The sequence below is a fragment of the Epinephelus moara genome, chromosome 10 (genome assembly GCF_006386435.1).
Source record: "Epinephelus moara isolate mb chromosome 10, YSFRI_EMoa_1.0, whole genome shotgun sequence".
NCBI lineage: Eukaryota > Metazoa > Chordata > Actinopteri > Perciformes > Serranidae > Epinephelus > Epinephelus moara.
The window spans coordinates 1998711-2019029 of NC_065515.1; the positions used below are offsets into that span (position 1 = coordinate 1998711).

A 20319-nucleotide genomic window follows, 5' to 3' on the forward strand; every position below is an offset into this window, starting at 1 on the left:
GTTAGAGACAGAACTTTATTTCTGATTCTTCTGTTTGATATTTGAAGCTGCAGATGAAGTGTAAACACTTGTGGAGATGTAGACAGGAAACACAGGAGGTTAGAGGAGGAGGAATGACATGGAAACAAAGAAGTCTGAATGGAGTCGAACCAGCGACACTGCAGCACACTGTTTTCATGTCAAGATCTCAAACCTTTATATACTTGCAGTTGTTTTCTGTAAAGTTCCAGTGTGTAGGGTTTAGTGTCGGGGTCGAGTGTCAGAAATGGAATATGATGTAATCAGCTGAAAATCAGAAGTGTTGTGTTTTCGTTCCCTCAGATTGAGATGTTTATATCCACACAGGGAGCAGGTCCTCGTCTACAGAGATCACCATGTTGCACACACAGGGAGCAGGTCCTCGTCTACAGAGATCACCATGTTGCACTGCCATGTTTCTACGGTAGATCAGAAGGGACAAACCAAACACTGACTCTAGACTGAGACATTCATGTAGATCAGAAGGGACAAACCAAACACTGACTCTAGACTGAGACATTCATGTGTTCATGTCGGCCACTGTAGTTAGCAGCTCCTGCGCAATGTGAGCATCAGAAAAACAGATTATTTTAACATGAAACTGCTTTATTCAGTGTTAATATCGGCTTAAATAACCCGGCGCCAGATGCATAAAGTGTGGATTCATGGCTACACCTGTGTGGCAGAAATGTGCAAATGCTTTGTTTTTGTCAGATTCGTAAAGCCGCGCGTACGCTGGGTGCATGTGCATGTGCACGTGCACGTGCACGAGCCTCATTTCCACAGTTCACCATAAATGAATGTAGAAACCCCGCATTCATGAATCCGTTGCAGGTTTTTAGTAACAAGGTTTTTATGTGCAGATCTCACAGATTTACTGACACTTTATGAATGAGACCCAGTGAAATTAACAAACAACCGATCCATCTCTCAGATTATATTTAATCTGCTCCCAGCGTCTCACCTGCAGCTTTCTCAGCTAAAACCATGCGTCCACCTCGTCTAAAGAATGCGTGATGTGCCACATTTATAAACACCAGTGTATGTGTGGGAAAAGGCGTACACAAAGTTTTTGTATGTACACATCGTGTTTGTTTCTGAGAGGAAGAGACCTCTGTGGATAATCCAGCTCCTGGTAAAAACCTCCTGAACGTCTGGATCTGAAGTTATCAGAGAAAAAAGGTGAGCACATGTATGCAGGTGCTGGGCTAACGGCCAGTGTCTGACGTTTCAAACTGCGTCTCAGAAACAGTTATTTTAAGGTGGAACATTTTTATTCAGAGTGTTTCCTGGTGTCAATCAGCTGGTGTGTTTGTTTCTGAGAGGAAGAGACCTCTGAGGATAATTCAGCTCCTCAACAATCAACACTGAAGGAATTCTCACCAGGAAAAGTTTCAGATGGTTGTAATCTGTAATCTGTAATCTGTAATCTGTAATCCTCACTAATAGACGACACTGAATCCTGTTACTTACACACTCTTTGTTTTTACTTTTCCTGTACTTTCTACTATACGTTTACAAAGCCTACATCTGGACCTTTAATATTTGGATCTAATTTGTGCATTTTGTATTATTTAATCCAGTGGTTCCCAACTGGTGGGTCGCGGGTCCAATTTGAATGGACCGTAAGTGACTTGCGAACGTGTCAAGTTTGTAAAAAACACACGTTTATTTTGGAGTGCTGTTTCCTGCTGTAGAGTGAGTGACTAACGGACAGCTACTTGACAGAGACAGCAAACTACCTCAGCAACATGGCCGACCGCAGGTGTGACGCTGAATATATTAAACTGTGACTGAGGATCTGGACCCCGCGGCTGCACCAGATGGAAACCACTGATTTAAACTGTTTTTGTTTTCTCTTTGCTCTGGTTTTCTGTATATGGGTCTATCATGATTTTACAAGGCAAGGCAAGGCAATGTTATTTATATAGCACCATTCATACACAAGGCAATTCAATGTGCTTTACAAGAGAAATACATTAAAATAAAACATTAAAGGAACAATAGATCATTAAAAACAAAAGCTAAAAGCAAGACAATAAATAGTTAAAAACAGTGCAGAAAATGCATTTAAAAAGCAAACATAAAGCAAAAGCAACAGCAGACAAATATAAAAACAATAGCTACAGATTATCCTAACAATAAGTTACATATCTAGTTCACTGGTAAGCTGCAGTAAATAGTAATGTTTTAAGCCCTGATTTAAATGAGTTGACAGTTTCAGCCGACCTCAGATATTCTGGAAGTTTGTTCCACAGGCGGGGAGCATAGAAACTAAAGGCTGCTTCACCTTGTTTGGTTTTGATCCTGGGAACACTGAGTAAACCTGTTCCAGATGATCTGAGGGGTCTGGATGCTTCATAACGTACAAGTATATCAGAGATGTATTTAGGCCCGAGACCATTTAGTGCTTTATAGACAAGTAACAAGATTTTAAAGTCTATCCTTTGACACACAGGAAGCCAGTGCAGTGACTTAAGCACTGGTGTAATGTGCTCCACTCTCTTGGTGTTGGTGAGGACTCTGGCAGCAGCGTTCTGGACGAGCTGCAGTTGTCTGATTGATTTTTTACTCAGGCCTGTGAAGACACCGTTACAATAGTCCAGCCTGCTGAAAATGAAAGCATGAACAAGTTTTTCTGTATCTTGTTTAGACAGAAATTCTTTTATTCTTGCTATGTTTTTAAGGTGGTAGTAGGCTGATTTAGTAATTGTCTTAATGTGACTATTGAAATTTAGGTCTGAGTCCAGAACTACACCAAGATTTCTGGCTTGATTTGTAGGTTTTAGTGTCATGGCGTCAAGGTGAGCACTGACTATTGATCTTTGTTCTTTGGGGCCAAAAACAACTATCTCAGTTTTGTCTGTGTTTAGTTGTAGAAAATTCTGGCACATCCACGTGTTGGTTTCGTCAATGCACTTATTTAGCAGATGTAGGGGACTGTAGTCATCTGGTGACACTGTTATGTAAAGTTGTGTGTCATCTGCATAAGTATGGTAGGAGATGTTATGATATTCCATAATCTGAGCAAGAGGGAGCATATAGATGTTGAACAGTGGTTAACAATGGTTAACAATTTTCTCAGGAGCTCAGGAACTTTTCCTGGCTGAATCTTAATTTGACACATTTGCAGGAAACGTTTCAGTTTCATTGTTTCAGTGACGATAAATAAACGGCATTCGAAAAACGGGGCAGTTGAGGTTAGGGGTGGTTATAAACAGAGGCCCCACCATGTGATATCATCACAATACTTAAGTCAATATTATTTGGATTTTAAATGTTTTGCAATACTGCTATTTATCACCATTTTTAACAGCTGATTATGTCCCTAAAACAAACTTTGTCAACATCTGTTTCATCTTAAAAAAAAAAAGTTTTCAAACTATTCATTTCACTTTAATTTCTTTCTCTCTTTTTTTTAATCTTTTTATTTATTAATTTTATAAATTAATACAGGTTTAAAAGCAAAGTAAAACCATAAGAGGTCAACAATATTCTTAAGTCTATAATAATGGAAAAAAAATAATTGAATAAATAATACATTTTTAAAAATGTAGTTAAATAAACATGAAACTAAGAATTACAAAGGGGAGTTGGATTTCCAACGGAGCAGGTTCAGTGACGGAGGAACACAGCGATGGTATGTTGAGTGATATTCCATCATAGTACAATCTATTTTATTGTTGTTTTTGATTTTTCTAGGATGTCTTTGTACAGCTGGTGAAGGGACTGCCGATAAATAAATGACAACAACCCATTCTATTCGATGAGATCCCCAGATATCGTGTAACTTGAGTCCATTTTCAGTTTCAGACATGCCGTCATTCGTTCCATCGTGTGGAGTCTCTGTGTCCACTCGGTTATAGTTGGTGATTCTGCGTCTTTCCAGTTCACTGTCATTATCTTCTTGGCAATCAGTGAGATTATCCTGAGTAGGAACCTCTGATCTGTGCTGTATCAGTCTTTAGGTACAACTCTTAACAAAAATATTTTTTGGGTCTACCTCCATAATTTTGTCAATTTCTTTTCTAACGCTTCCCCAGAACCCTTGAATCATTGGGCATTCCCAAAACATGTGCGTGTGATCCCCAGTTTTTCCACAATTTCATCAACACAATGCTTCTGAGGTTTCTTTCATATATGACAATGATGAGGGGAGCATTGAAATATCTGATTGTTATTTTCCAATCAAACTCTCGCTGTAACTGACCGTTGGTTCCTTTATGACAGTTGACGCAAAGATCTTCCCATAAATTATCTTCAGTTACAGTAATTAATTCTAATTCTTGTTTTTCTTTGATGTTCCAGGTGTTTTGTGACACTTTATTTTTATTGCAGCAAAATCTATCTAGTGGACTGAAAAACAAAATTGATGTTATTATTCTGAGACTACAAAATGTTTTATTCGTGTTTTGATATACTTGCCGTTCGTCTGTTGAAACATTGCCATGCAAAATCTCTTGATACTATGCTGTATTGTTTTTATTTCACACCCCTCGTGGTGATTTAATTAGTGAGTGAGAACAACGCTGTTTTAACCAGATGAATCGTGGTGTGTATGATTTGACTTGACTTATTTTGCCTTTATGTTAAAAGTTACAGTATTTGTGCATCAGTGTTTTCATGCACATCTCCATCCTCGACGTGCAGCTTTAAACCCTCTGTTAGTGCAGGTTAATGTGACATTTTCAGTAAGTTTTAGTTATTGTTTGACTGATTTCTGCCCTCAGACTCGGAGCAGAGAGAAGCAGGAGGAGCTCAGAGGGAGAGAAGAGAAGGAGGAGGACGACGACCTGCAGAGATCAGACCGTGAAAGCATCGTGTCTTTAGGAAACCTGATTCTGGGTGAGAAACAGAACCTGAATCTTTATTATTGCCTTTTAAACTCAGAGAGCACCGGGGGGAGGGTGATATTATTTAAAGATTCGTGTGATTTTTAAGTCCACAAATGAACAACGCATTTCAAAAACTGTTATGATAGTATATATGTGTTTATACATATCTGCCTTCAAGAGCACTGCGATCATCTGCTGCTGGCTTATTGGAAGAAGATCAGGGATGAAGCCGTCGTCAGTGACGCCTCAAAGCTGTGAACACACTCCCTACAGATATCAGAGAAGCTGCTCGCTAAATATTTTTAACAGAAAGCTAAAAACGCATCTGTTCACTTTAGACTTTAACTCGCTCTGACGTCCTCGTACAGTCTGAAACTATTTGTTTTAACACTTCACGCTGCTGCAACTCTTTTAACTGACTAAACTGTTTAATCTTAATTGACTTTAAGATTTATAGTTTTAAAAATCTATGATTTTACGATGTCATGATTTTTTTGTGAGAGGTTTGAGGTTTTCATGTTTGTCTGTTTTATTTTCATTTTCTTTCCATATGAAACACTCAGTGTTTTAATGCCCTTACTGTAAAGCACCTTGTGCTGCATTTCTTGTATGAAAGGCGACATATAAATTAAGTTTATTTTCCATCCATCCATTTTTATCCGCTTATCCGAGGCCGGATCATTGGGGCAGCAGGCCAAGCTAAACACCCCAGACGTCCCTCTCCCCAGCAACGCATCTCAGCTCCTCCTGGAGGATCCCGAGGCGTTCCCAGGCCAGATGAGATATATATAGTCCCTTTAGTGTGTTCTGGGTCTGCCCCGGGGCCTCCTACCAGTGGGACGTGCCCAGAACACCTCTAACAGGAGGCGCCCAGGAGGATCCTGATCTGATGCCTGAACCGGATGTCTGAGCCCCTCATCCTATCTCTAAGGCTGAGCCCAGACACGCCACAGAGGAGCAGTCTCATTCTTTCAGTCATTATCCACAATTGATGAGCATAGTTGAGGGTCGAGATGTAGACGGACCAGGAAATCGGAAGCTTTGCCTTCTGCAGGGTGTGCTCCATTTATCGTGGTATCACACTGCTCAGCCTCTCTGGGGAAGTTTACTTAGATTGTTGAACCTCGGAGTCAGGAGGAGCAATGCTGATCCCGACCAGACCAGCTCTTTACCCGTGCAGAGCTGCTGGAGGGGTCATGGGAGTTTGCCCATCCAGTCTACATGTGCTTTGTGGACTTGGAGAAGGCTCACATCCACGACCCACAGGAATTCTTGTAGGGGGTAATGTAGGAATACTGTTTCCGGGGTCGCTGCTACAAGCCATCTGCTCCTTGTTTACCCAAAGTGAGAGCTGTGTCCACATACTTGGGACGAAGTCAAACACGTTCTCAGTGGGTGTTGGCCTCCTCAAGGGTTGTCCCTTGTCTCTGATTCTGTTTGTAACATTCATGGACAGGATCTCGAGGTGCAGCAGAGGAGGGGAGGGGGTCTGGTTTGGGGACCTCAGAATTGCGTCTCTGCTTTTTGCAGATGATGTGGTTCTGTTGGCTTCATCGCAGTGTGACCTCCAGCATGACCTGGGGCGGTTTGCTGCCGAGTGTGAAGCGGTCAGCACCTCCAAATACTGCCCCAAGACCAACCTGCCCACGTAACCAATCTATTTATTTATTGTTATTTATCTGACAGTATTCAGTACGTAGTACCTAAAATGTTGAGGCAGAGGGTACTTGAGAGGCTGTCAGCAGATAGTTTGTTGGGCACAGATAAACAGAGATCTGTGTGGGTACATGAGACCCTAAAAAAGAGGCTGGATCATGGGGAGTACCACCAGTTGGTCCAGGAGCTTCTCCTCCATCATGGACGTTTACAGTACTGCACTTATCTGCTGTTTTCTATTGAGATGGTGCTAACTGTGCTTTGTAAAGTCGTATAGCTCTGGGTATCCAGCAACCACTACCACCAGTTTCTCCTCCATTGTTTACCAACTGTAAACTTGTTGTCATGACCACCACAGAAGCCCCGCCTCTCAAATCATCCCATTGGACAATGGGGAAAAAGCGGAGATGACGTGGGGCTCTTTTCTGCTCTGAGTTGAAGTTTTTTGTTCTTTAAAAACGTTTAAAAAAAAGTCGCCTCCAGCTGCTGAAACTCTTCCTGTGTGATTGAAGTCTGGAACGTGAACAACCAGAGTTTCCTGTCAGAGGTGAAACACTATCTGTGTGACTGAGTGAATACATGATGACGAACATGAAGCATGACGAGCTGAAAACATGAGGTGTGTGTGGAGCGATGAGGAGACCGGAACCTTCCTCACTTTAATCCATGAAACATTTCCATCATGTTTCTTCCACATGATTCCCACCGCTCGAGCTTTGACTGGAGCTCTTTGAATCACCTCTTCTTCTTCTTCTGTGGTGCTTTAATGGCTCTGCCCAGCTGTTTACATATGAAACTCATGTTTACACAAAAACAAAACTTCAGTTTAGTCTGATTTTAAAGACTTTGTGTGAATTTGGTTTGAATTTACATCAAGTTTGGTTTGAAACTTTGCTGCGGGATCGATGTGCATCTGACTTTACTAACTTCCTGTGTTTGTTTGTTTGTTTGTTTGTTTTTGCGTGCAGGTATTCCAGACTCCAGAGACAGTGAAGCTGACTCCGAGCTCACTCTGACAGACACCGACACAGAGTCAGTACCTCCTCCTCTTTCTCCTTTTTGTCTGCCCTATCTCCTCCATCACCTCCTCGTCTTTCACCTCTTTATTTGTCATCTCCTTTAACTTTCATCCATCACCTCCTCTCTTTTCTCCTTTTCTCCCTTTCTCCCCTCCTCTCTGTCACCTACCCTAACTCCTCCATCTCCTCCTCCTCTTTCTCCCCTTTATTTCTTTGATCTCCCGTAACTTGCACTGATCACCTCCTTTTCCTCCTCTTTCTTTCTTCTTTTCCTCTTTCCTCTCTGTCACCTTCTCTTACTCCTCCATCACCTCCTCCTCTCCATCGCCACTGTCATTGTTTCACAGTCCTGTGTCGCCATCTGCTGGTTACATTTGTCACTGTATACTGGTGTTAACTGGTGTGTACTGGTGTGCACTGCTACACACAACATGCTGTAAGTGTGTCAGACTGCGTTCAACAAGCATCAGCCGGTTTTGTCTTTATTTTTAATTTTTTATATTATATTTTCTTCACATTTTTAACAAAGTCTTGATACTGAAAGAAACGACATTTGTATTTATTTTCTTGATAGTTGTGTTTTTTCATTTTTTTTACTGTAGTTTTATGACTGCACAGTTTATCTGAAGGAGTTTGAACAGTAATCTGATGAAATAATACAATAATAAAATAAAAATAATCGGTTGTATTTCGGTGACTCTGAGGAGTAGAACTTGATGATGACTTGATGTTTTTATTGTTCTCTTTCTGTGGAGGTCTGTCAGGATGATTGACACAGCGAGACGTAAGAGGCGGAGCCAGGGAGGAGCATCTCTACCAATCAGAGGAGGCCACAGGTAGGAGACGAGCTTCACCTGCAGCCTGTTAAAACGAGGGCTGCAGAAACCTCGAGCTCATTCTGTGTGTGTGTGTGTGTGTGTGTGTGTGTGTGTGTTTGTTTACAGTGATCTTCCTGAAAGAGAGGACGGGGAGGGAGAGGAAACTCCTGCCTTCAGTCACTGGGGACCCCCCCGCAGGTAACACACACAGACACACACACACGCACACGCACACGCACACGCAGCCAACGAATCCTCAGTTTGATTTTCTAACACCTTCAAAGACACCACCAAACAGGATGTACGGCTAACTTTGGGGCATTTTAGTTGTTTAGAAGCCTGAATGTTGTCTGATCGTTCAGGAGAACCACTCACCTAGTTTGCAGCCAAATGGATGGATGGATGGATGGATGGATGGATGGAAAGAGAGGTGTTTACTTGAATGTTTTTGATGTCAGAACATCTCAAATTTTCAGTTGTGTCATGAGTCAACTCGCCGAGGCTCATCTTTACAGCAAAGCCGAACAGCTTGGTGACCTTTTGAGGGAGAAATCCAGCAGGTGTTTGAGGACATTGGGCCTTAAAGGGACCTTCCAGTCTGTCATTACCACAATGCTTTTTTACTCAGAAGCTCAGAGTCACCTGCAGAACTCTTTCTGAGCCGAGCTCCTGAACTCCATGTGCACAGCTGTGGCGCGTTCTGGCTGCGACCATAGACTGTATAAAGTTTTGGACGTAGCTACAGTGATGTCACTAACGTCAAGTTCGGCATTTCGGTCGTCACCATCTTTTGGAGCCAGAAGTGACCGTATTTGGGTGAGAGGGTGGAGCTGTGAAGAAGCCGAGGACACTGTCAGCAGACAGCCTGTCACTCAAAGAGGCCCCGCCCTTAATTTTGTGTAACTGTAAGGCTTAATAAAATGTAAACATTTGAGTTATATAAAGATTCAGCCCTGTACAGTTGTCATGAATGTTGAAATCAGCTGTAGAGACCAAAACAGGCTGTAAACATGTTTATTTCTACATGCTAACATGGAGGTCTGTGGGGACTGACTTGCTCTTGGATCCAGCCTCAAGTGGTCATTAGAGGAACGGAAGGTTTTGGCTTCATTTTTCGGCCTCGGTTGCAGCATGGATGAAACAAGGCCGCTGGAGGTGATCACAGGAGCTCTAGACGATACCTGTGATTCCACCAGACCGTCTCAGTGTGTTTCAGAGGCGGCTCTCCACCACGTCTGTTAAAAATACGGGTCTAGTCTAGTCTACAGCAGCAAACAAACAAACAAATCTGCTTTACAGACAAATGGCAAGGTTACCAGACGACTGAGTTACAGGCAACGTACAGAGACTGGCTGAGCCGATGTAGGACACCCCTGTAATATGGAGGATGACAGTGTAGGTCCAGTGTACTTTAAATAAGGGCCTCAGACTTTATAAAAAGCCTCCACTGAGGAGCGAAGTGTGTAAGAGATGTACTCATTGGGAACACACTGCATTATAAGATTGTGCCAAGACTTCTTTTGTTGGACCATCTTTGGTCCGAAAGAGTAGAATATCTTTCCTGGCAGCAAAAGTCAAAAGATTAAAGAGTCTCTTATGTTTGATATTTGTAATATGACCATCTGGGACGCCCAGTAAGAAGCACTTGGGGTCCGAGTCTATTTGACTCATCCACAATATCAGACCAACAGCTTTGTAGCATCACACAAAGTTAAGAACAGTGAACGCAGCTTCCAGATTCAGAGTTACACTGACAGCAGAGAGAAAAAATATTAGCATCCATTTTGTTTTTTAAAGGAGCAGGTACGTGTCTCGTCTATTTTTGACGGAGTCGTGACGCAGTTCAACAGAGCAGATTGAGCTGGGCAGGAAGTGGAGCGGCAGCATCAGGTCAATCAGAATAAACACCCTGTAAACATACATGTAAATATAAACATGACATAGGTGGCGACTGCAGTCCCAGCCCATACAGGACATGTTGTTCATACGGGATGATAGCTTGGCTATCATTCTCCTTTCTCCCACCACCTCCACCAGGGTGGAGGGAGCGTCCCAGAACAGAGCTGGCCTTCGTTATCAGTCTGTTGAGTCTCTTCCTGTCGACTGTTGAGACGCTGCTCCCCCACCGAACCACTCCATAGAACATGGCTGCCACCACAGTGTTAAAGAAGGTCCTCAGGAGTGTCCCCTGTGCTCCAAAACACCTGAGTCTCCTCAGCAGATAGAGTAAAAGAAAAAATGAAAAATTTGAAAGTCTACAACATCAGGCCGGTAAAACGCTCCCTGTGTGGCGTGACGCCGTGTGGAGGACAAAACAAAGACGCTTCATAGCCGGACCGCACCACAGCTGTGCTCGATGGAATCCAGATGTAAACCTGAGCACCGGAAATATTCGTCCTTGTGTGTCCGACATATGAAGGGTTATTAATGTTAGTCTGTCCCTGTTTGGTGTCTCTTTGAACCTCTGTGACCATCCGGGGGTGTAGAGTATATAAAGGGGGGTAAATAAGAGTCTTTCTGCCCTGCAGGGTGGAGGTGTGGCCTGAGGAGGGCCAGTCATTGGGTCTGAGCATCGTGGGAGGTCATCACGTCATCAAGCGTCTGAGGAACGGAGAGGAACTGAAGGGAATCTTCATCAAACAGGTTCTACAGAACAGTCCTGCTGCCAAAACACAGTGTCTGAAGACTGGAGACAAGATCCTGGAGGTAGGAGGGCTCTGTCTAATACCTGGTTTACAGCCACACTACATGCATGTGCTCCTCAGTCTGTAGGATCATACTCTGACACACAGTGTGCTTGAGATCAAGCAGATGAAGAGAAGAAATGAACTTCTCTTAGTTACTGTTGTTATTTATCTTTAGACAGAACCATGATGTGTTTATATTCACTGAGCAGCAGCAAGTTGGAATTTGACTCAACCAAAGAACTTTTGCAGCATTATTGTGTGATGATGCAGGACAGCCACCGCTCCCAAGATTAGCAAGGTGCTGGAAACACCGGAAACATCAATGAGTCCAAACTGGTGGAAAAGATTTCCACACACTCACATCTATGCCGTGTTTCACAGATCCTTTCCACCAGTTCACAGCATCATGGTCTGAAATCTGCTCTTAATTCTGAAATAATAGATTTAAAAACTTGTTTTGCGGCTAAATAACAAATTAGATCATCACTATAAAAGATCCTTCAGAGGAGAAACATGATATAAGCTGAGTTATAGTAGGGCGTAGGAATGATGAGGCCGCCCATACAATATTATCACGATACTTAGGTCACTATGCTTTTAGTTGAAATGTTTTGCACAATGCTATATATAATATAATGTGATGGATTTCCTTTTTTCAACTGAAAATTAAGGAAACACTTTGTCTGATTGGATCAAAACATCTGTTTGTATCTAATAAGTAAAAGTTTTCAGTCTGTTCATCTCACTTCAGTCATTGTTACAGCAGCAACATGTATTAAACTGACGGCTTCATTTCTCTACATTGTCTAATGTGTGTGTGTGTGTGTGTGTGTGTGTGTGTGTGTGTGTGTGTGTGTGTGTGTGTGAGAAGGTGTCAGGTGTTGACCTACGAGCAGCCAGTCACGAAGAGGCCGTCAATGCCATCAAATCAGCTCCGAGCCCCGTCGTCTTCATCGTCCAGAGCCTGTCAGCTACTCCACGGGTACACACACACACACACACACACACACACACACACACACACACGCAGAGTAAAGCCTCATTCAGACAGGATGAGTATTACAGGAGGAGGTGGAGGATAAAATCTTAGCTGAACTCTTCTTTAATGTAACTTTGACAGGAGACAAAGGAGACTAATAGAAGCCTCCACAGGGGGCGCCGGTGAGTTAACCAGGAGGCAGAGACGCTGCTGGAGGTGAATCATAAGTGAAAGCTCTCCCTCCTTCAGTTCCCCATAACTCAGTAAAACGGGAACACACAGACATGAAACCCGTGTTGATCTCACTCAGTGTAGTTTCGCTCACCAGACCTTTCTTTTCTTGAGAAAGGTCTCGCTGGGCCGACTCTCACTTTAAAACGCCCCGGCTGCTTGTATTTCTTTCAACCAATCACAATCGTTCTGGGCGGTACCACAGCAACGGTGCGCTTGCAAAAATATTGCCGGGGGGAAACAGGTTTTGGTGTAACACGCCCACAAAAATATCACCTACAGGACGCAAACCATGGCAGAAAAATGGCTACATCCCCGCAAGATCAAACACCGCAAAAGTTAGTAAAGGACGTGTTGAAAACAGTTGAAACCTGCTACACAACCGGAGGTGGTAGGGCGGGACTTCAGCGGGTGGCTCGTTCCGCCCAATGAGAGGCTGATCTATGCAGCGAACTTCCGCCCACTCAGACTACACTCAGTGTGACTTCTCATTACCTCTCATGTTCATGCTGAATAAACATCTTCAAATCCACCTAGAAATCAGAGGAGAAAGAGGCTGCAGATCTGATACACCTTATCGACAGTTATGTGCTGGTTTGGTTTGGTTTGGTTTGGTTTGGTTTGGTTTGGTTTGGTTCAGCCCGTCAGCCCAGCAAGGCAGGGATTAACATTTCCATTACAACAGGGCTACCTGCTGAAGGTGTGATGACATTTAAAAGCAGCGGGCTGATCTACAGCTACAGTCCCCTGTTATTGTTGCTGCATGTGTTTTTCCACAGCAGGGCAGGTAAAAGAAGTTTACCTGTCAGAGGTGAGCTGTTTGCAGAGGTGCAGTAAGAGCCTGTTGTCTGCAGCCCTTCATCATCTTCATCATCATCATCTCACTGTGGCCGTTTCTGATTTTACTCTTCCTCCGTGCTTCAGTATTAGACTTGTTTTTATTAAAGAAAAGACGCTAACAAAGTTCACTGATGAACACATTAAATTTCCTGTAGATTCTTCACAGTAAAAGTTCCCTGTAATTTTGTGATGTAAAAACTTAGATTGTGAAGCAGCAAAATAAGGAAATGTTGAGTTTTTGAGAAGCAACTTCTTGAAACAGTAAAACGAAGCAGATATCTGAAGTTAAAACAGGACGCAGGAGAGAAACTGAACTCCAAACCACAGAGACACCCTACAGAGGAAACTCATTTTGGCCACTTGTATCTGTGACCTCATTGTTTCAGTCACTACCCAGAGCTCATGACCATAGGTGAGGGTTGGGATGGAGATGGACCAGTAAATGGAAAGCTTTACCATCTGGCTCAGCTCCCTCTCCACCATGACAGTGGCGTATCTGCTGATCCATGTCACGCTCCACTCTACCCTCACTCGTGAACAAGACCCTGAGATACTTGAACTCCTTCTCTTGGGGCAGTGACTCTCTCCCAACCCAGAGGAGGCACTGCACAGGTTTCCGGCAGAGAACCATGACCTCAGATTTGGAGGTGCTGACTCTCATCCCAACCGCTTCACACTCAGCTGCAAACCGCCCCAGGTCATGCTGGAGGTCATGGTGTGATGAAGCCAACAGAACCACAGGGGGCGGGGATTCTAGTTCGATTTTGGTATGAAACGTGTGGACCGATGTGGTCAGGGATTGTTGCTGAAGGCTGCGCGTTAAGGCCACTTGTAACAAAGGTCTAAATGGCAAATGAAGCAAATTAAAAAGTCGATTACTGGCTCAAAAAATACTTGAGTAACGAGTAGAAGTACAGTTTAAAAAAGCAATATAGAAAGTACTAGTTCCTTAAAAAAGTCCTTCTCTACTCATTTACATTACTTGAGTGACGTCACTATGCCTGATTGTGGCTGTAATTATCACTGTAAATATCACTGACCAATGCAGGTGATGTCAGAATCACATCATCTCTCCTACAGACAGAATCCAGTCTGAATGGGGCTTATTACACACACACACACACACACACACACACACACACACACACACACACACACAGCATATGTGGAGGACGGACGCTGCTAAAATAAATTTAAAAAAAGAGTCTTGATTCATAAATTAAAGAACCATTAAACTGACCAAAAATAATAAGTTAATTATAAATAATTTTGAATTAATTAGAAATAAATTCAGAAATAAATTTATATAAAAAAAGAAAAGTAAAAAAAAGAAAGTAAATCCAAAGATAAATAAATAAAGAAGCAAATTAAAATAAATACAGCAATTTATGTCCCATTTTATCAGTTAATTAATGCTTTCATTTATTTTTTTAATTATTCTTGTTCAGTTCAATGGCTTATTAATTTATTTATTAAGTCATTTATTCATGTATTTATTTTTGGTTTTGGCAGTTTCTGTCCTCCATACACACACACAGATTAGAAACACAATGTTGTACACACTGAAGACTTTCAATCTGTGTGTGTTTTTCAGCCTGTGTCTCTAACAGCTCCCAGCTACAATAAACACAACGCAGCGAGGACTGAGTCTCCGGTAAGAACAGGAACTGCGTCTGACGTTTTTAATTTAATTAACGTAATTTAATTGTAAAAGTTGGACGTTTTCACTCCAAAATCAAAACCACAGCGACTCTGTGAGCTCTGCGCATCTCCTGTCTTTATCCTCACGTTCATCACAGTCTGACATGAAGCTGTGAGTCCTGTAGAGTCCAGCAGGGGGCAGCACAGCCTCAGCACACACTCTCAGCTCTCACTGTTCTGTATGTGCACCGTCACACTGCTGAGACTCATCAGAGTCACCGAGTTTATTTGTTTCCACCTCTGCAGAAACCAGGTGCAGCCCCGCCCCCTATGAGACAGCCCCCGCCCTACAGACCTCCCAACCAATCAGAGCAGGAGCTGAACTCGGACCTGGAGCAGGCCAAAGGTCAGTAACACACACACATATATGAATATGTAGAAATGTCTGCTCTCAGCTTCACAGTCAGGAGTCAAAACTATAAGCATCTTAAATGTCCTGCACTTCAACATGGGGGGGCTGACAGGATGTGATCTCATCAGGGGCGTAAATATAGACAGTGCAGGCAGAACGGTCGTGGGGTGAGGGGGCCCATGGGGTGAGGGGGCCCATGGGGTGAGGGTGCCCATGGGGTTAGGGTGCCCATGGGGTTAGGGTGCTCATGGGGTGAGGGTGCTCATGGGGTGAGGGGGCCCATGGGGTTAGGGTGCCCATGGGGTGAGGGGGCCCATGGGGTTAGGGTGCCCATGGGGTTAGGGTGCCCATGGGGTTAGGGTGCTCATGGGGTGAGGGTGCTCATGGGGTGAGGGGGCCCATGGGGTTAGGGTGCCCATGGGGTTAGGGTGCTCATGGGGTGAGGGTGCTCATGGGGTGAGGGGGCCCATGGGGTTAGGGTGCCCATGGGGTTAGGGTGCTCATGGGGTGAGGGTGCTCATGGGGTGAGGGGGCCCATGGGGTTAGGGTGCCCATGGGGTTAGGGTGCTCATGGGGTGAGGGTGCTCATGGGGTGAGGGGGCCCATGGGGTTAGGGTGCCCATGGGGTTAGGGTGCTCATGGGGTGAGGGTGCTCATGGGGTGAGGGGGCCCATGGGGTTAGGGTGCCCATGGGGTTAGGGTGCTCATGGGGTGAGGGTGCTCATGGGGGTGAGGGGGCCCATGGGGTGAGGGTGCCCATGGGGTGAGGGGGCCCATGGGGGTGAGGGTGCTCATGGGGTGAGGGTGCTCATGGGGTGAGGGTGCTCATGGGGTGAGGGGGCCCATGGGGTGAGGGGGCTCGTGGGGTGAGGGGGCCCATGGTGTGAGGGAGCTCGTGGGGTGAGGGTGCTCATGGGGAGAGGGGGCCCATAGAGACAGTGGGCCCTCCAACTATATGTTAGGCTGAAAACAGGCCCTTGTGAGTCACTGAGATTGCTACTTGAGAAATGCACCTGTGTTCAAAGACAAACGTTTGCTGTCTGCGCCTCTGAAAAGACAAACCCATCACATCATGTTTTTCTTTCCTGTTTCTTGTAAAATATCCAGCAGCAATCTATAAAAAATGTTATAAAATATAAAATGTTTACTCTACGTAAACTATAAATAAACAACAAAAAAATGTGCAATTAAATGAATAACCCTTATTTCTGTTGGTGTTTTTGTCACATATATGTATGCAATGATTTGTGGGTAATATGTATGTTGGTGTTATCCAGTGTCAAGTCTGTATTTGATCATGTGACAGTAAGATAAAACGGTAGCTAGTTTAGGCGCATAACTAGTAACTAGCATGTCTTAGGGTCCGTCACAATAGCGTGCACTGGGGCACTGGGTCTGAATTTAACCTGCTCCGGAGCGGTTTAGCTGTTCAGCATCAGTTACCATGGTGATTTATGTGGTTAAAAAGTGAACCAGTTTTGTTGTATTGAGTTGAGAGTTAACCCTGAAGTTATTGAAATACCTCAGCTACAGATTTCCATGACATGTTTGAATAAATAGTCCCATGAGAGCAAAGGCTTTTTTCTTCAAATAATTTTGTTAAAATTGAGAAAAAAGCTGAGAAACAGTCGGACTGAAATAAAGCCAGTGTCACCTCTTTGTTTTACAGTTGACATCCAACTTCTGACCCTTATTAAAGACATAAACAGTGACTGATCAGCTCACTCAGTGTAACAATAGTAATTATAACAATAATAATAATGATGCATTTTATCTATAGGCACCTTTCAAAGCGCTCGAGGTCACCTTACAAGACGCAGTTTGAAATTCCCCTCTGACCCTTAAAGTCGTCTCCAGTGTTTGTGTGGTCACTGCTCTCTGTACGGTCACTTCACTTCCTACACTGCGTTTTATCTGACACGTAAAGTATGAAGGTTTGACTGAGGAATGAATCAGTGAGAACACGTACGTGTGTGGTGTGTTTGCTTATATTGTGGCTGTAACAACCACCGTGGCCTGTCGGTGGCGCTCACAGCTCTGAAGATTCATGTCACCTCTGATGTCATGATGTTATGTTGATAAATGACGGCTGTAACTGCAGCTTCTTCTTCTCTGCTGGATGAACTCAGCAATAAATGAGCGGCGGGTTAATGGTGATGGAGGTTCTGGCAGCGTTTCGGCTAAAATCAACTCATTAGTAATAACTTACTGCAGCCTCACACACACACACACACACACACACACACACAGCCCATAACCAATTACAGTGTGATTTATCTGTACCTGTCAGAGAGCAGCGCAGTCTGGTCCATCTTCTTCTACTCTTCATAAAATGTTTGTCCTCTTCATCCATCTCATCTGCTGCTTTTGTTTCACCTCAGATCCTACAAAGTTACCTTTTTACAACATACTGTGAATGTTCCAGTGATGCTAGTACATTTAAATAAACATTTAATAAACATTTAGATAAATGAGTATAAAGAGTCTGCCTCACAATATTGTGAGAGCTCCAGTGTGCAGGAGTTAGTTTATCTGCAGAAATCGTCTACAGAGATCACCATGTTGCGCCACCATGTTTCTACAGTAGCCTAGAACGAATAAACCAAACACTGGCTCTAGATAGAGACATTCATGTTTTCACGTTGGCCACTGTAGTTAGCAGCTCCTCTGTGACGAGAGCGTCAGAAAAACACTGATATTTTTGAAATGTCTTTAAAATATAAACACTGAAGGAATTCTAACCAGGAGAAGCTTCAATCAGCAGTCCTCACTGAGAGACACCACTAAATCCCTCTAAATCTGCTACACTGGACCTTTAAAGCAGGATTTATACTTTGGTTGAATCAACGCCATACCCTACACCATAGGCTGACGTGCACCTCCCCAGAGATGTAACTCCACGTCACAGTGACGCAGACCTCCTGTCTGTCTCTGTAAGCTGAAACCATTTCCCTCAGTGGAAACAAAGCTTTGATTTACTTTAGGGTCATTCCTGGCTATTAGTGACTTTTCAATGTGCTAACTTTTGTGGAAAAAAGAATACATTTTTCGTGTTTTTATCATTATATCAGGTAAATGACATGTTTAACCTTCAGGAGCTTAAGCATTTAAATAATAATAATTATGGGTGGATTGTTCAGACATGGACTGTGAGAGAGTTCCACCCTGTTAGGGACATATTCATAGGTACTACAAAGTGTTAATTATGTAAATATTTAACAGTACTTAGTTTTTGTGACACCTTATGTGTCCCTTATTCCATCATATAAGTTTGTTTTCTTCTTTGAATAATAATGAAACAAGAATTGTTAAGTAGGACGTGTGTTCGTTGTTTAGGACCATCACAATTTTGTTAAGTAGGACGTGTGTTCGTTGTTTAGGACCATCACAATTTTGTACCTGATTTACCCAAAAGGGTAAATAATAGCAAATTTGCTCAAAAAACATGTGTATGCTGTTAATCCCTTTCAGCTCTGCAAATTAACATAAAAACATGCAAAATATTTAACAAAGTTGTTATGTTATTTAAAAAAAAAAGTGACTAACAGGGTGGAAAGGATCCTAACAGGGTGGAATTATCAACAATGACTCAGTGAGTTTCAACAATGATTTTATTAAACACACATTAACATAAAACACATTCATTCATTTATTATTAAATAATTCATTAAAGACTTATAAATAATAATAATAATACATTTTATATATATAGCACTTTTCAAACGAAGTACAAAGTGCTTGACAATAAAAGCAGAGTCAAAATTCAAACAAAACAAGGCATATCTGGCTGTAATCCTGCTCCAAGGCTGAATTTGAGGTAGAACAAATTCCTGAGATACTCTGCTGTTCTTTCTGGATCAGCGTCTCGCCTTTCTCTGTAGCGACGTTGCATCTCTGCTGCACTTAGTGCTGGAGCCATTTCCTAACAAATACATAATTTAACTTTATATTACCATGTAAATTGTATAGACCACACAATATTGATCAATTACTGTTTAAATGCATACTGATTACACACAAGAGGGTGTGATCAATTGATAATTGATCATGGCTGTGTTGCGGCATGACAAGTAAAGCCAAATAAATGTTGAATAACTTATTATAGTTATAAAGTGTAAACCTTTAATACATACTGGTAAATTACATGAACGGTTTAAATGAACAGACATTTGAATATGTATATATCAGCATTAATATGCATGTCTTTACATTTTGTAATAGATTTTCCACCCTGTTAGGTGCATGTTCCACCATGTTAGGTTTGTATGCCTAACAGGGTGGAACCTAACAGGGTGGAATTTTGTCAACCAAATTAGCTATAGCTCTGTGAGGCAGCATCTATAGCTAGCTAACTCTGCACACAAACAGTACTTTAGTATATATATCAAACAGGTTTTTGATTATTTCAAAACGTTGCTTACTTTCTTCACAATTTAGCATGATAGGGTGGAAAGTTAAGAGTAGGACATACAGGTTAACATCATAAAACTTGTATAAAAAAAAAAAAGACAGACAGAAAGTTGGGACTCACCTCTCTTTGTTCTTTTGAATTCCCGCCAAAAGAGTGATCGCACTTCCTGAATGTGGCTTCATGGGAATTGTAGGTTTTTTTGTTTAGAAGGTGAAAAACCACAAACTAACAGGGTGGAACACGATTTCAAGGACACACAGTAAATTATAAAAATGATAAATAATAACAATCGTTTCCATTGATATATATTTACAAGTAGAGAGATTTTAACTTGATTTATACAATAATAAAGGAACATTTCTATTTATTTATAATTATATCGCAAATATGTCTCATTGGACATTTTAAAAATGAGTGTATGTTCCCAAAAAAAGGTAATTAAAATTAAAATAAATATATTTTGCATGCATTATTTTGTGTTAATCTTAAAAAGAAGACCTCAATCTATAATAAAAGCTTTTCATCATAAATATTTCATTTATTTTAAATAAAATATTAACATTTATTTCCTGGGGACAGAAAAGTCACCAATATCCAGGAATGACCCTTTAATTTCACAGATAAGAAACAATAAATTGTGAAGACAATAAAGCCTCCACACACTGTGTGTGATTTATCCTGGCTGAAATATGAGCAGAGGAAATCTCTGCTAGCTGCTAGGCTAATTTATACAATGTAAAATGCCATTGGCTTGTGCTAATAACGTTAGCAT

General features: G+C 42.3%; 1 protein-coding gene across 3 annotated transcripts in view; it reads left to right on the forward strand.

Moving 5' to 3' along the window:
• patj (PATJ crumbs cell polarity complex component) overlaps window positions 1-20319 on the forward strand; it is a 214196-nt gene that overhangs the window by 78522 nt on the left and 115355 nt on the right. For 2 of the 3 annotated variants that reach the window (XM_050055557.1, XM_050055559.1), the window contains exons 22-29: window positions 4749-4863; window positions 7478-7541; window positions 8284-8364; window positions 8473-8544; window positions 10875-11052; window positions 11905-12015; window positions 14678-14737; window positions 15031-15130. In XM_050055557.1, coding sequence (XP_049911514.1) covers window positions 4749-4863; window positions 7478-7541; window positions 8284-8364; window positions 8473-8544; window positions 10875-11052; window positions 11905-12015; window positions 14678-14737; window positions 15031-15130 — 781 coding nt within the window. The remainder of the gene's footprint in view (window positions 1-4748; window positions 4864-7477; window positions 7542-8283; window positions 8365-8472; window positions 8545-10874; window positions 11053-11904; window positions 12016-14677; window positions 14738-15030; window positions 15131-20319) is intronic. The other variant, XM_050055558.1, reaches the window with a different exon arrangement.